At 36.9% G+C, this 15,850-nt stretch overlaps 1 protein-coding gene across 9 annotated transcripts in view; it reads right to left on the bottom strand.

The window, feature by feature from the left end:
* RBMS3 (RNA binding motif single stranded interacting protein 3) overlaps window positions 1-15,850 on the bottom strand; it is a 1,359,637-nt gene that overhangs the window by 40,750 nt on the left and 1,303,037 nt on the right. For 7 of the 9 annotated variants that reach the window (XM_047738838.1, XM_047738869.1, XM_047738849.1 and 4 more), the window contains one exon: window positions 11,160-11,207. The exons of the other annotated variants lie outside the window; for them this stretch is intronic. In XM_047738838.1, coding sequence (XP_047594794.1) covers window positions 11,160-11,207 — 48 coding nt within the window. The remainder of the gene's footprint in view (window positions 1-11,159; window positions 11,208-15,850) is intronic. 9 annotated transcript variants of the gene reach the window in all.

Genomic DNA, 15,850 nt, shown 5'->3' with positions numbered 1-15,850 from the left:
ATATATGATCTCAATTTCAAACATATTTTATCAATTCCATAAACCACAAGAGACTGGAAGTCTCCCATTAAATAAACTGAGAAGATTTTAGGTTGTTCCAAGTGCTGCGTGCCACGGACACGACTTATCATTTGAAATGTGATTTCAATATGGGCAGTGTTAGAAGCAGTGGTCAGCTCGTTGTGGAGATGCACCATCTGGTAGGTGGATAATGAATTCACATAAAAAATTAAGACTGACTTCAGGCTACAGAATTGCTAAAAAATTCGAAGCCACTTTTATCAAAGAAATAGGTTTCTTTTAATTCTGCCATAAATACCATAGTGCTGAGATATAAGAATAGAAGTGGGGAAACTTTTAGAGGTCACCAGTGCTACCACTGCAACCAATCTAATCATGACAATCATCTTTATACTAACACACTCATGTTTTCTTGGTCTTTCAATGTCTTCCCAGTATTAGATATAGTGAAAGACTATGCTGTTAACGTCTTAGCAAACGACACAAGCTGCAAAGCGACATTTCAAAGAACTTAGAAAAGAATAAAAAAACACATATAATTACATAACGCACGCTTGTTTAGCTTCACGTGCGTGTCTAGGACTCAAAATCGTAACGGTAGCTCAATTTTGTCACCTTTTCCGCTTGACATTGTGAATATTATTTTCTCATGTTGTTACAAAAGCTTTAAATTTTATTTATTATATTAATTCAACTAATAATATTATCATAGTTCAGACAATAGGAAAGATAATATCATCAACTCCTTTAATATTACTTCCATTGTTCGATACTGGGTTTGGGAACTCTATTTTAAAATAGCATTGGTTCAGTCAATCTCTTATGGCAAATATAAGGCTGGCGATGATTCAGAAAGTCCAACATACTTCCCTGAACGCAGGGCAACGAAAAGAAAAAGAAGCCTCCGTTATTTAATATTTATTATGACTCTGGCATGTACTAAGTACTTTCAATAGGTTCTATCAATCCTCAGCTAAGTACACACAGAGAGCTGCTAATGCACTATCTGTACTTAAGGGGGGGAAAACTAAGCTTCAGAAAATTTAAGTAAAATTCATCGTGAAATAATTATTAAATAGTTAGACCAGGAATCACATAGCACCTTCTTGACTCTCAAGGCCATTTCTTTTCTTTTCTTTTCTTTTTTTTAAGATTTTATTTATTTATTTGACAGACAGAGATCACAAGTAGGCAGAGAAGCAGGCAGAGAGAGAGGAGGAAGCAGGCTCCCTGCTGAGCAGAGAGCCCGATGTGGGGCTCGATCCCAGAACCCTGGGATCATGACCTGAGCCGAAGGCAGAGGCTTTAACCCACTGAGCCACCCAGGCGCCCCTCAAAGCCATTTCTAATTATTATACCATCCTTTTTCCTATTCCGAGTTGCATGTGTGTGAATAAATGAAAACTGCCTGCTGGCCAATTTTTTAGATCAGATCAACACATCATCACAATCATCTTTCATTTTATCTTGCCTCTGAGACTTTATAGCACACCAACTTCCCTGAGCCCATTAGCATTTTTTCATTTATGCTTTTTACCATAAAAATAAGAGCTTTTGTATTTCCAAGTGAAATCTATGAAGGGTTTAAATAATTAAGCACTATATTAAAAAGCACAATTAAAAACACCAGCAAATCAATGTACAGTCCAGAGCAATCAAGAGAACATGCCACTGGGAACGTTTGCAATGCACAGCATCTGACGCACAGCGTCCTGAAAGCCAAGGCCAAAAGGGAAATAGATTAAGTTATGTGCTTTAGAATGTCAGTTAAAAAGAAGGATATCCGCTCATCTGTAGAGAGATACTTGCCGAGGCACTGAACTCAGGCAGAAATTCATCACCGGCTTCTTTATACAGGGAATATTGGGTGAAATAATGGACAATTACTTCCACTGTAGTGTCTTTAGAAAGCTAGCGATGTGGTTTAAGTGTCTGTGTCATGTGTCACCCCTCTAAGAAAGAAGAGGTTAAAACATTACAGTTTAACTCTGAGAAAGCATTTCTATGGGGATGTGCAATCATACGGTTCAGGTATTTTGCTTTCTGACAAACTAATTTAACACAGAGTCTAGAGAAATGTTGGCTTGTCTGTCAGGCCGTGTCTCTCCAGGATCAGATATCTCAAGCCCGCCTCTGGCAAGTGCTGCACACGATAGTCAATTCAGGATTGGATTCTCTGGCGGGAACCTCCCGTGCCCACTTCGTGCTGTTGATTAAAAAGGGAACCATGTGCTTTCAGGACCAGATGTGCTGATTCCCGCACATGCAATTAGCTTCCTTTAATATTGAAACTCGTCTTGAAAATGCTCTCTCCCTTGGCTGCCATCACAGAGGTACTGCCCTTGGGGATGGTTGGGGTATTAAGGGACGCTATGTCCCTGATGCTGTGGAATGCCCTAGGCCCATGGCTGCCACTCATTGGAGGGATTCTGCTGCAAAGAAATAGGACCTTGGATGCTGCCTCTCCATGTCTTGTGCGTGCTGCCTCACCCAGGGAAATTTGCTCTGACCCCCAAATCCAGCCCTCCCAGGCCTGCCCTATGCAGTGTTAAGATTTTTTTTTTTGATTATTTTATTTATTTATTTGACAGACAGAAATCACAAGTAGGCAGAGAGGCAGGCAGAGAGAGAGGAGGAAGCAGGCTCCCTGCTGAGCAGAGAGCCCGATGTGGGGCTCGATCCCAGGACCCTGGGATCATGACCTGAGCCAAAGGCAGAGGCCTTAACCCACTGAGCCACCCAGGTGCCCCTGCAGTGTTAAGTTTTTAGAGGAAACCAGGAAAGCTTCCCATCACGTTGAGTGCAAGGCACAATATAGTACTCAGACATGTGGTTACCCAGGGGAAAACAGAATAGCTAGCTAGTACTGACAAATCAAGAATGACTTCAGTCGACTCCAGTCAACCACAGTGGCCATGAGAATACCAGCCTAGGTGGTGTGACAAAGATATAAAATATATTTTTTACTACAAATCCATTTGGATGACATAGCTCTTTTCTATAAACTTCTAAAAGCACAGAATTCTAAAAGGTGTCAAAAGGATATTAAGCAGGATATATATTTAATTTTCCTGGTTGATAATTCCCCATTGCTGGTACATACAAATAAAGCCCAGGAAGTCCAGAGATGATGAGTATGTGAAAATTTTTTTTTAAATGTACTCAGAGTTTTAATACTTCAGATCCACAGACAATTATGCTGTATACACTAAAATATTAAGAAGTATCTCTCTCTGTCTTTATCTAAACCTCTCCCATGTCTGCCTTTCTGATATTCCATATGTCTTCAATGAAATAAAAAAACACAAAAATGCCAACTTTAAAATGAAATGTACTTCATGCTTATTTATAATGTTAGTACAGTATTTAACTTGGAATACTTGTGAAATGAATTGATAAGAGCAGAGGTGGGCAAACTATATAACCCATAGACCAAATTCAGCATGTTGACATTTTTATAAATAAAGCTTTATTGGTATATAGCCACGATCATCCATTGATACACAGTCTGTGGCTGTTTTTACCCCTAAGGCAGAGTTGAGTTGTTATGATACACTGTATGGCCATCAAAGCCTAAAATATTTATAGTATGGACTTTTACAGAAAAACTTGCCAGATTAGAAGATAAGACAAAAATTTTGCATCCTTGTATTCCAACTCCTTCCATAACCATCCCCACCCCCAAACTGGGCTACCTTAGTGATGTTTATGTATCAGAACCATTGACTGACTTAAGCTCCCTTTAGTTATCAGTTACTTGAATAAAGCAATAAACCACTATGGTCCCACAGGAAAAGTCTTTAAGGCTTTATTTTTGTAATGTAGTGAACAATATAAATGCACTAGCAGGAGCACAATAACAGCATGCTCATGCCTATTTGTTAAATACTCATACAAAGTGTGTTCTGCAAACTGCTTTTATGATACCTGTCGCATGCTGTTATATGACAAGTCATTAGAGCACATTGTTCTCTCGTTAGATTCTATGTTCCTTGAAGGAAATGGGTACATCTTTATTTTATATCATCCAGTCTTGGTTCTTTGTCGTACTCTAGGAGCTCATAAATATTAGTTGAATGAGTGAATAATAAGTAGAACAAAGTCTCCCTTATTAGAATTTATTGAAAAGAAACAATCAATTAGTACATTTAAACAAATGCAATTTTGTAATTAAAATAGATGAACAATATTTGAGCACAGAAATGAAACCAATTTTCATGCATGGCTTGTAGAAACACATAACTCTGTGTCAGGTCTTTTACAGTAAATAAAATTTAATGGCTAATTATTGCTAATTGGAGGTACTAATGGACCTAATTTTTAATTAAGAGATGGAAATCATTTGTAATTAGCTCATGGTATCCATGAAAACAAATTTTATTTAGAGCTTGAAAAATGGTTTTGTTCTTTCAAATAGCTCAAATACGCCCCTGTCCCCAATTAGGGGCTAGTTTTATAAAGTGATTCCCATCCCAGAAGAGGCAGGCTTCAAACAAATCCTTGGTAGACTATCACCAATTCCAAATTAATGCAATGCATTACTTCCTAATGCAAACTGATGTTACTGATTAGCACAGACAATATGCAGCAAAAACAGCACACTATTTTCACAGTGAATTTGGTCTAAATCCAGGCAAGTACCCCTGTGAAGGACTTCATTCTTACAGCATGACTCCCTGGCTAGGAATCTCACACTCAAGTTCATATTTGACCACACTGAGTGTAGCTCTATGGTGATTTATATATGCCTCTCCTGTGAAGTCTCATTGTGAAGTTACCCTGATTACATTGACTATTCTCAACCTGTTTTAGCTGGTGTGTAGAAAAGATATAACAGAAAATGCATATATGCTCCAGAAGTTCTATGGATTCCTGTAAATGCAGTTTTGGGCTCCTTTTTACCTTTTTCATTTTTCCCAAACACAGGTTCAAATTCTGAACTCTAAGGTTTTTAGAAAAGAAGAATGACTTTTGGTTCTACTTTGGTTTCCTGTCCATAGTAGTCTTTTGCTTGATTTTTTGATCATGCCCTTCATGGAAATTCAGCTCAGAGCAACTGAGATAAAAATCTGACAAAAATTATCAGTAGTTTTCCTTTGTTCCTTCCTCATAAAATCCAATTGTGAATAGAAAAAATGATGTTTTACTTGCCATTTTTTTTTTCATTGAAATTTGCCGAAATGGGAGCACCTTTTAAAAAATTATAATTGTTAGGGCAAAGAAACACTAAAAAGAGAATAGTTTCCTGTGATTTTGAATGGAAATATACAGGGCAGTTCCAGCCTTCTGTCTTCTGTCCTTGAAATAAGCTGGATGAGGTGTAGCAGAGACTTTGACAAGGAGAGATGAGTCCTGTGAAATAAATCTAGGAATCCATTTCCAAACTGTAGACAGTTCTTTTGGACATCGCCACTCTTGATTTTCTCATATTCTTCCAGAATTATTTAAAAAAAAAAAAGAATTCACATTTTAACTAATTACCTTAAACTTTTCCTAAGCAAAGTATCTCTTAAGCTAAAGCTGAGTGTTTGATGAGCTTACTCTACGTTATTCAAATTCACACTGAAGTGCCTATACAGCTGCTAGAGTAAAAAGTACAAGTTTGAGTCCCTATACTCCTAAAATCATTGGCAGTAGCATGGCAATACACAAATCAGGCCCTCAAAAACACTGATCTGATACATGTTTCTGCCTTTAATTAGATCTATATTCCAAGTGTTCTGGAAAGAACTTCATTCTTAAAAATTCTAAGAGGAAAAGTCTTTAGTGTCTTTATAACATGTTCCAGAAATATGTCCTATCAGTGATTGGCTGACACCTTATTAACGTTAAAAAACAAATAAAACAAACAAACAAACAAACAAACAGATCCAGACTTACAAAAATACCTACTTAAACAGTGGTTTCTTATGTCCATATTGCTTGATTTCTTTAACCTTTGGCACCTTCACCTCAATTCCACCTTTGGCCACCTTCTTCATGACCTTGACTTTGCCAAGAAACAGTTCATTATCCATAATCTTAAACCCAAGTCTTTTCTGACCACTTCATATATCTCCTGGAGACCTCTGTTCTCTATATTCCCTATTTCTCCCTCTCTCCCATCCCTATGGCCCACTTTTCTCTTTCTATTGATCTGGAAACTATGGTTTGTCACTTAATCACTCTCTTGCCAATACTGTCAGCACATATTGGCCTTTTTCTCACTCCAGTCAGTAAAACTTTAGCCCTGGATTAATCTACCTGTCTGCCTTCTTGGCTACTGATCACTACAGCAGAAAATCAAACATCCTCACATATTGGCAACACAAAAATCCATAATCTTTAGCTTCTAATGGATCTCCACTACTGCCCCAAACTTTGTATATATTGGTGGTTTGCTTTCTTACTTCACAGTTTTCCAAATCTCTTTAAATCCCTACTCATACCATTTCCTACTTGTTCTCAGAAGATGCCACTTAATACTTCACATAAAAACAAATAGTATTTATCTCATAATAATCCTTTAATATCCTATTCCTACATTGACAGACTTATAAATACATATATCAAGCCTTCCTCCTATCTTCCCACATTCCCACAAGAGATGTCTGCCTTCTTCAGTGACCTAGTTCTTTCACTCATGCCCTTTATAAGTGACATTTTCAAACTTTAGAATACTTTCCTGGCTCCTTTATGTCATGACCAAATATTTCCCATCTAAAAACATCTAAAAAAAAAAATCAGAACATCAGTCAATTCATTCTCCATTTGTTTTTAGTTTTATCTTGTCTACTCTTCTTCAAAGCCAAATCTGTTAAATTTCTGGCACTTGCTGCATCTACTTCCATACAGGACATTCACTGTTTCTACCTTTCCCATCCAGTTGGCTAGTGACTTCCATGTAACTAAATCCAATGGCTTTCTTTTAAGGACTCATCTTACTGGAGAATCCTCTCTTGAAATGGATTCTTACTTTGGCTTTGTTTGAAACCTCATAATCTTGGTTTTCCTTTTATGTCTGTAGTTGTCTTCCTCAATCTTTATTTTGGACTTCTTTTTCTGCCCATTTTATATGTTTAAGGATCTGCCTACTTCTCTTCATTCTAAGAACATTCTCTGGGTAACATGACTTAATTCCATGGTGATATCTCTAAAACTCATCTCTAGCTAGCAGCTTCAGAATTCTACGTTCCAGACACACACATCCAAATATTTATTGATTATTTTGATTTGGATGCCTCACAGACATCCAAAGCTCAACACGTACAGTCCTGAACTTGGTCTCTTTCCTGCCAAACTTGATCCTCTGTCCTCTGGTTCAGATCACAGCAAATGACACCTCAGGCCACTGAGTTGCCAGAAACTTAAGGAACTACCTTTAACTCTTCTCTATCTTTCTGTTCTGACAGCCAGTCAGTTAATATATCGTAGGTTTGCATTGCATTCTCATTTCCACATCTTGAACAAATGCCGACTTCATTTTGGGCTTGTGTTCTTGAGTTCTGGTCCCCTTTTCTAACTTTATGTCTCTTTATGTCTCAATGTATTCACTAAACTGTATCCAGGGCCATGTCAGTCTCCAACTTAAAGCCATTTAGCATTTACTGCCCTCAAGATAGACCTCAAGTAATCATATCTGTTTATTTTGCTCCAGCTTATTTCTCCAGGCCTGTTTTCTCCACTCCCAGTCTCTCGATATGTGTTTCTATGCCATTGGACCATTTATACTTCCCTGAATTTTCTATGTCCTGCTACCCAGGAGCCTTTATATATGCTGCCATCTTGGTCTGAAATTTTCCTTCTCCAACTTATTTTTTACTTGACTAATCCCTAAATCTCTTATGTCTCCATTTAGAGGTTTCTTCCCCTTTTTTTGACTTCTCTGCTATTATGTTGATTTTTTTTTTCTTTTTGCCATCATAGCACCTTGTAACAAGAATGACTAGTATAGCTATTGCTAATAACACTTGAACACTTATTTTATGCCAGGATCTGTTCTAAGTGGGCTATTAATTTTTTTTAAAGATATTATTTATTTATTTTATTTTAGAAAGAGAGAGGGTGGGTGCATTGGGGGAGGGGAAGAGGGAGAGGGTGAGAGAGTATTAAGCAGATTCCACACCCAGTGCGGAGCCAAACTCTGGGCTTGATCTCACAACCCTCAGAATTTTCACCTGAGCCAAAAACAAAAGTCAGATATTTAACCAGCTGAATCACCCAGGTGCCCCATGGGCTAATATATCTTAACACCTCTAATACAACAACTTTATGAGATAATTTTTACTATTTTCTCAGATAACTAGTATAAGCAAATTTCCCAAGTTTCTAGAACTTGTGACATAAGTAGATTCTGAATTTAGGCACCTTATTGAAAAATTTATAAACTTAAACATCATAAATTTGTCTACATAGAAACACTTTGATACTGTGTCATAATCACCTGTTTGTACCTGAATTCCTAATTCAACCTTAGGTTTTTAGAAGGAAGTTGTATATCTAGCACCCAACACAATGATGGCTATATGGTATGTTTCCAATAAATACTATTTGAGTAAATAAAAGAACAAAGTGACTTGTGACTCAAAGATGAGCCTTTGCCTAAAATCAAATTTACCTTGACCTAGCCTCGGTGCCTGTATTGTGACATTTCGTCCCAAGAATGCCAAGTGACTTGCTATCATCTTATCACCTCATACACCTTTATTTCTAAGAGTTTACATATTCTGTCCCATTCCCATTATGTACCTTACCCATTCTTGCCCAACCGCTAACTTATCATCTTATCATCCTTCCAAATCCAGCTCAGAATTTACTTTATTCCTGATCTTTTAGATTCTAGATTTTAGTTCCTTCATACATTATATATTTAAACATCATAAACAATGACAATAAGAAGAACAACATTAAATTAGACCATGGTATTTTTTAACATTGGTCTATTTTCTACTCATCTTTGTATTCCAAGTACTTGTGTGTAGTGCCTAGCACTCAGAAGGTGTTCAATAAATGTTTGATGGGTTGATCGAATGATATTAGGTTGGGTTATGTCTCTGTAGATTACCAACCAGACATCTTGAACTCAGGTGCATTTTGACAGTTTTGTTAGCTTCAACACTGGCAAAGAATTTATTATTATTTGGTCGAGGGTTGGGCAAAGGATACGCTATTTTTCAGAAGTCATTCAAGTTGTGCCCACCAGGACAATTGACACACTTCTGGAAGGTAAGTCGTCTATTTTCATTTAGCTATAGATCAAATATGCCAAAGACGTCTGTGTAAATTCATAATATGTCAAACCACCAATCCAAACTTGTATGGGGGAAGGGACTGTAACACTCCCATCCTGCCCCCATCTATTTTTTCTGTTACTTCCATATTAGTCCCTTCTTTTGTACTCGACAGCTGGGATAGTAACACTTTTTTTTTTTTTTCTAGTGATATCATACTTGGCTTTTCTAACTATTCTATGTGATTATTGTTTTTGTTCCTTAAGCACACACAAAATTGCTGGGTTAGGTTTCTCCAAGCACTACTTTGACCAAGTAATTTCTCTGCTGAAGAACTTTTAGTGGTACCTGTCTGTCTATGGAACTAGGTGAGAGCTCCAAGCAGCCAGATGTCCTGCCTCAATTGATTTGTGTAAGAGCCCTACCTATGACTGTTATCTAGCAAATGCTTTTGATGTTTCCTTATTGTTGTTTTTGTTAATTTCATTCTTGAAAGTGAAATCATACAACTTAGTTGAAGGCAAGTTCCAGTTTTTGTCTTCCACTATGATTAATATTGGTGAATTATCAAGAGTGGAAGCCACATATTTTAAAAAGTCAAGGCTGTATGCATTGAATGCAATATCTTCCCTTTCCAAGCATACATATCCTAAATGAAATAGGCATGTTAAGCTACGACCGATAATACACTTTGGGAAAGATCAGTGATATTTTAATTAATGACAATTTATAGAGTTTTCAAGAGGACCAAAGTGACTTCACAGCTGAGAGCTAACTGATTGTTTCTCAACTGAACTTTTAAGATGCGTATTCAGCCATGAGCATAATTAAACAAGTCCACAAGACATGAGAAACGGATTACTCTTCAGATGCTGGGTCAGGCAAACCAGGTGGTCAAGAACACAGTGTTCTCTGCTTGAAAACCACCGTTCAGTTGCCAGACTTTACTGCCCCTTGGGCTCTTTCATTCTATTTCTGGCCTTTGTCTCTTGCTCTGTCACACCAATGTCCTTCTTGGTTTAGATTTTATGTCCTCATCATCTAACACATCAAAGGATCAAAGAGTTCAAAGCTCCTCAGGCTGCCAGTATTTTATTTAGTTAAAAAAGTCAACAAGAATGAAAAATTGTGCCCATTTTCCTCTTTGCAAGAAATCAAAATTCGAAATTAAGGTGAAAGCACAGAGGATCTGTGCCATTCCAAATAAAAACCAACCTCTTCATATATATACCCCTTACAAAGTGTACCACTGAATTTTACAAAACAATTTAAATGTTGCTAATTAAAATCCTCAAGATGCTAATGCATTCTCAAATCAATCTCTGCCACTTTGTTGTACAAATGGAACACTGGCAGCTTCTCTTCCAACATTCAAAATACCATTTATAGAACAAATTTGAACTTTCAATTCATTCAACAAACAATTATATCAAGAACCTACTATGTGTCGGACACTACGCTGGGTGTTGCGCAAGCAAAATGGAATGACTTTCTGATTTCAGAATTCTGGTCTCTAAAGCAGTGCTTCTCAAACTAGTTTTTATTAATCTGTGCCCTCTTTTGATAAACATAAATATCCTTCTCCCACTTCCCAGAAATTCTGATGAATCCTTCTCACACTGAGAATCACTGATACACAGAACATAGACTCTATTTTCTGTGTATTCTTCACAAACCAAATATCTTTGAGCTTTCATTTTTTATTTCAAGAGCAACATACTCATGTTCCATATGCAAAACTAGATTGGAATATTAAAGATAAACTTTTTTGAACCACATATGCTATCCCACTGTCAGTCCCAGAACTGAAATTCAAATTCCTGTACCCAGCCCTATTGAGAATCACTGCTTTAAAGAGTTTTGGAGAAAACCAGGCAACCTCCATCTCTCCCCTCCAATCAAATCTTAAAGGAATTAGAATTTTCCTACCTGACACAACAGCTGGTGGAGTATCATAATCCTGTCTTGGGACTGAATCTTTGAATGAAAAGAGCATGAGAAAGAATGCAATGAAGTACAAAAGAAAATAAAATAGAATCTTAGCTCTAAAACGTGGAAGTGCCCACTGTATGTCATATGGTTGCCTAAACACCCTGCCTTCAAATGCTCAAGGCACTATGACCCCTAGTTGACAGTTGATACAACGGTCCCCAGTATTGCCACAGGGTATATGTTGTGAGGCCCCCGTGTGACCTGCTAGGGCAGTACATTCTATCCTAGGATTCTGTCATCTTCCTCACTCTGTCATCATTTTGGCCCCTCTTGGGAGAATCGCTGTGAAATTTTTACCCTCTCTGGTTGATGCACATGTTCTAAAAGGCAGCCCATCTGGAAGGGGCCCAAAACACAATGTGAAACGAAATTCTGGAGAACAAAAGAAAGAACTAAAATTTTAAAAGAGATAAATAAAAAATGTGCATATTCCCACACTCTATGGAGATTGATACATTTCTGAAATCAGAATTTCGTTAGTAATCACTCAGCCCTGGCTCTGATCCCAGTGGCTGTTGGGCAAGGCCAAGTTTTGTGGGCTAAAATGGTGAAAGCAGAGATAAACAGAGCAGAATCTATTCAACAGATGATTGCTGTCTTTTTCCAAAGTGTCATAGCCTTGGAAGGGGCAAATAGTAGAGAAAGGTTAATTTAAACTACGTGACATCCATTTCCAAATTTCAGGTTATGTGAAACCAAATATATCTGCTTTTTTAAAAGATGAAACTTCGGCTTAATCTAATTCCTTTAGTCAAGGATCTTAAAAAGGAAAGTGGGACATGGCCTATGGCCCAAGGCCCCCCTTCTAAAAATGGAAAGTGCTCATCTAGCCCTAATTTCCCTTAGAGGGGCAAACTGTGTAAAAGGGACCAGATAGTACTCACATTCAAATAAACTGCCAAAACATGATTAAATAGATGATTTTCTGTGACCCTTACTCTAGACACATGACCATCATTCATTCCATTTTAAAAACAAAAACCTCAAACTTCATTTTCCCACCTCTTTGATAACTGAATTTGGACTCTCACAAATGTCTCCATTTAATCTCCTAGCCCTAAAATGATGATGTTAATCCCTCTCTCATGAGCAAATGGCATGTGAGAAGACAGATTAAGACTTGGACATTGCAAGGCACTTTGACCAGCAAAACCCAACATGCATCAAAGATTCAAATGCAAATAAACCTTGGACATGAGTTATTTGGTGTCTCAAAACAGGTATGTGAATGTGAGTTCATTGTAATCCCAAATCGAGAATAAGTAGAATCATTTTTAAAGGAACTTCAAACATTTTATTAATAGTGATAGTATTTCCTAGTACCTTAAAAAACTTCAATCACATATTATTGCTACAAATCAAAAAAAAAGTTGATTTTATGACCCTGTCACTAGTCATTTCCCAAGAATATATTTATAACATTTAAAAATAAATCACAAAAGTAAATCATGCTCATTGTTGAATACTTGGACAATGTAGAAAAGGGTAATGATTAAAATAAAAATTATCTCCAATCTCATCATCTGGAAATAACCACACTTATTTTGTATTTCTTACAGCCTTATTGCATAATTTTTTTCATAGTTGATACTATATTTCCACATGTGCAAATTTATATCCTGCTTTTTTGATTTAATATAATAAATAATCTTTTCCTATTTTAAACTCATAACTTCATGCTGCCTCACATTCTGGTTTATGAATGGATTATAATTTATTTAATCATTCTTCTTTATTAGCCATTATAAAGAACACAGGGCTGGATATTTCTGAGGCCTAAAGGCTTTTCTGTTATTTAGAGTATCTCTATAAAATAGCTTCTCAAAACTCTAACTGCGTGGTGAATTGGCAGAGCTGTTTTGAAGTGTCTTGACTTGCTATTCAACTGACATTTTTACAAATTTAGATTTCTATCATCCCACTGTCAGTGATTGAGAATGTTTATTTCTTCACACCTTCATCAGTGATGTGTTTTATTTTGATAACTTCATTTGATGGGTTATGTGTATATGTCCATGTAAGTATTTGATTAAATTACTGTTTCCTTAATTACTTTTTTTTTATATGTGTTTTGGCATCCTGCTCCTCCTTTATTACCTATCCATTCATGTGCTTTGGTATTTTATCTATTGGGGCTTTTGTACTCTGTTGTAACATATTTCAATTCAGAATCCATTTCTTAAGCAGCAAAAGCTTGATATTTGCAGATAAACTTTCCTAATACTAGGATCTCACTTAATGCCTACTTATTGTTTATAAGACTACCATCAAAGTTCATTATCTTGCACTAAGACTAAATAAATTTTTAAGAACTATTTCTCTTTATCTATATTTTATTTCTTGTATTTGACTATTTTTAATTAATTGATACATTTTCCTGAAAGTATACTCATTATCAGTTATGAATTTGTAATACTAGTTCCTAATCCTGAGTCCACTTAACATCTTATGTTGCTTTTTTTTATCACTGTCAATCTTAATACTCATATTCATAGCTAATACTTAAAGAAAGAAAATCTCCAGGCAAAATGAACAGTTCAGGATTTTCACCTGACACTGTCAGAATTTTATAGCATTAAAAATGGAATGGTGTGACTGAAAAATGTAGAGAACCATGGTGAACAAATGGACTACAATTAGAATATTATCTTTGTGTGTGGCTATGGTTACACCATGGGACTCCAGTGATGTCACAAATCACCAGTGGGTTCTAGAGCACAAACAGAACTGCAGATAAGGAGCGTGCAGAACAAAAACTTTTTATTTCTTTGAACAGATTCTGGTGACATTGTAAGCCACTGGTGACCACCAACTGAACAAATGAAAAGGAGATAAGAAATTTGTCAAACAAGATTGTCATGCAGTTTGGATGTTTTCATAACACAGTAAAATCCCCAGTGGTTTCTGCTAAAGCTTACAATGGAGTGATAAGAAATTATGGATAATGGTGCTTTGGTTCTACAGAGGGAATCCTACGACAAAAATAAATAAATAAATAAATAAATAAATAAATAAATAAATAAATAAAAGCAGTAAAGTTAGAAAATTCTTCAAGGTCAGCAGAGTCCTGGGATAAAAGTTATACTGCTTGCATACAATTCATTTCTCCTAAGTCCTGCAGATTCTGCCCAGCTTAAAAATGGGCAAAGAATTCAACAATAAACATTTGAGTTTGCAAATAGTAGACAAAGGTTAGTCAAACTACATGGTACCCATTTCAAAATTTGGAATTATAGGGGCTCAAATATATCTAATTTTATGACAATAAAAAAGAGGCTTTGGCTTAATATACTTCTTGATCCCAGGGATCTCAGAAAGCAAAGTGGGACATGACCTGTTCCCCTTTCTAGAAATGGAAAATTCTAATCTGGCTCTACCCCATATCAACTCTGATCCCTTCCTACTTTGGATTATTCACTGGATCTCTCTCTGCCCTGCCTTTGGGACCTGTTTCTGGCATTGAGGTTCCCGTGTTAATCTAGAGTTGTCACTGCTCACACCTTGTCTTGCAGAGTTTCTGTGAGCTCAGACATCTGAAAGCCTCTAAGAAGTTACAGGTAAGAAAGACACATGGTCAGATAATTTTAAATTGACTGGCTGTGGCAACATGATAGAAAATGAATTGGAGCAAGCTAAGGGCAGTTAGGAGACTATTACAATTAATCAAATGAGGCCCAGGGTAGAGACTCTAGAAATGTGGAGGAAGGGATGTAGTTGACAAACGTCTATGGACAGAACTGGTGGATCTTGAATAGTTGCATCTGGTGGTGAGGGAAAAGGAAAGAGTCAAGATTGAGTCCTAAGTGTAGCATTGGACTGCCTGGGCAAATGGTCATGGGATTAGTTGGAGAAGAAATAAGGAGCAGAAACACAGAAGAGGAAGAGGGTCAGTGGAAAGGAAGTTCGGGAAACTCATGAGGTTAGTTTGGGTTGTACTGACTTTGAGATGTTGGAAGGAGATTTACATGGAGCTATTTAGCAAGTTGTTGGTTAAGTGATTTTAAAAAAGTCTAAGATGAGGTTAGCACTGAGGACTCAGTTTTAGGGGTCTTCAGCATAGAAGGCAGAGTTCAAAACCATGAAAGTGGATGAGGTTGCTTAAGGAAATCATGTATGAATGAGAAGTTAAAAATGAAACCCTGGCTTAGCAGCCTATAGAAACAAAGAAGAAGCAATGGCCAGAGACATCAGAGGAGAACCAGGAAAACCTTGGGCCAGAGTCACAAACTGAGAGCACTTAGGACAAACTGGGACTGATATTCAAATACAGGGAGATTGCCTGTTAAAGTGCAAATATTTAGCTTAGCTTAAAAAAATGGGAAGGTGAGGCCACCTTAAGTCAGTATGACCATATAGCAATAGCTTTCTGGAGTTGAGCCGGGGCTGCCTTCCTTAGACAAGGCTGCCAAGGTACCCCTTCTCCCTATGATTGGTTCATCCAACACTCAGACAGAGCTGTTACTATTATTGCATGAAAATATCTCTCATTTAAGATATAATCTCCAATATCATGTGTACCTATATTACATGACTATGTTTGTGACATGATAAATCTAGACCAAATTTGACATGTTTCCAGGCTGTCTTGCTTGATCTCCATCAGCTTTATTCATTAATGTGACTTAGCT

Source organism: Lutra lutra, chromosome 1 (genome assembly GCF_902655055.1).
Source record: "Lutra lutra chromosome 1, mLutLut1.2, whole genome shotgun sequence".
Taxonomy (NCBI): Eukaryota; Metazoa; Chordata; class Mammalia; order Carnivora; family Mustelidae; genus Lutra; species Lutra lutra.
This window is presented reverse-complemented; position numbering and strand designations above follow the sequence as displayed.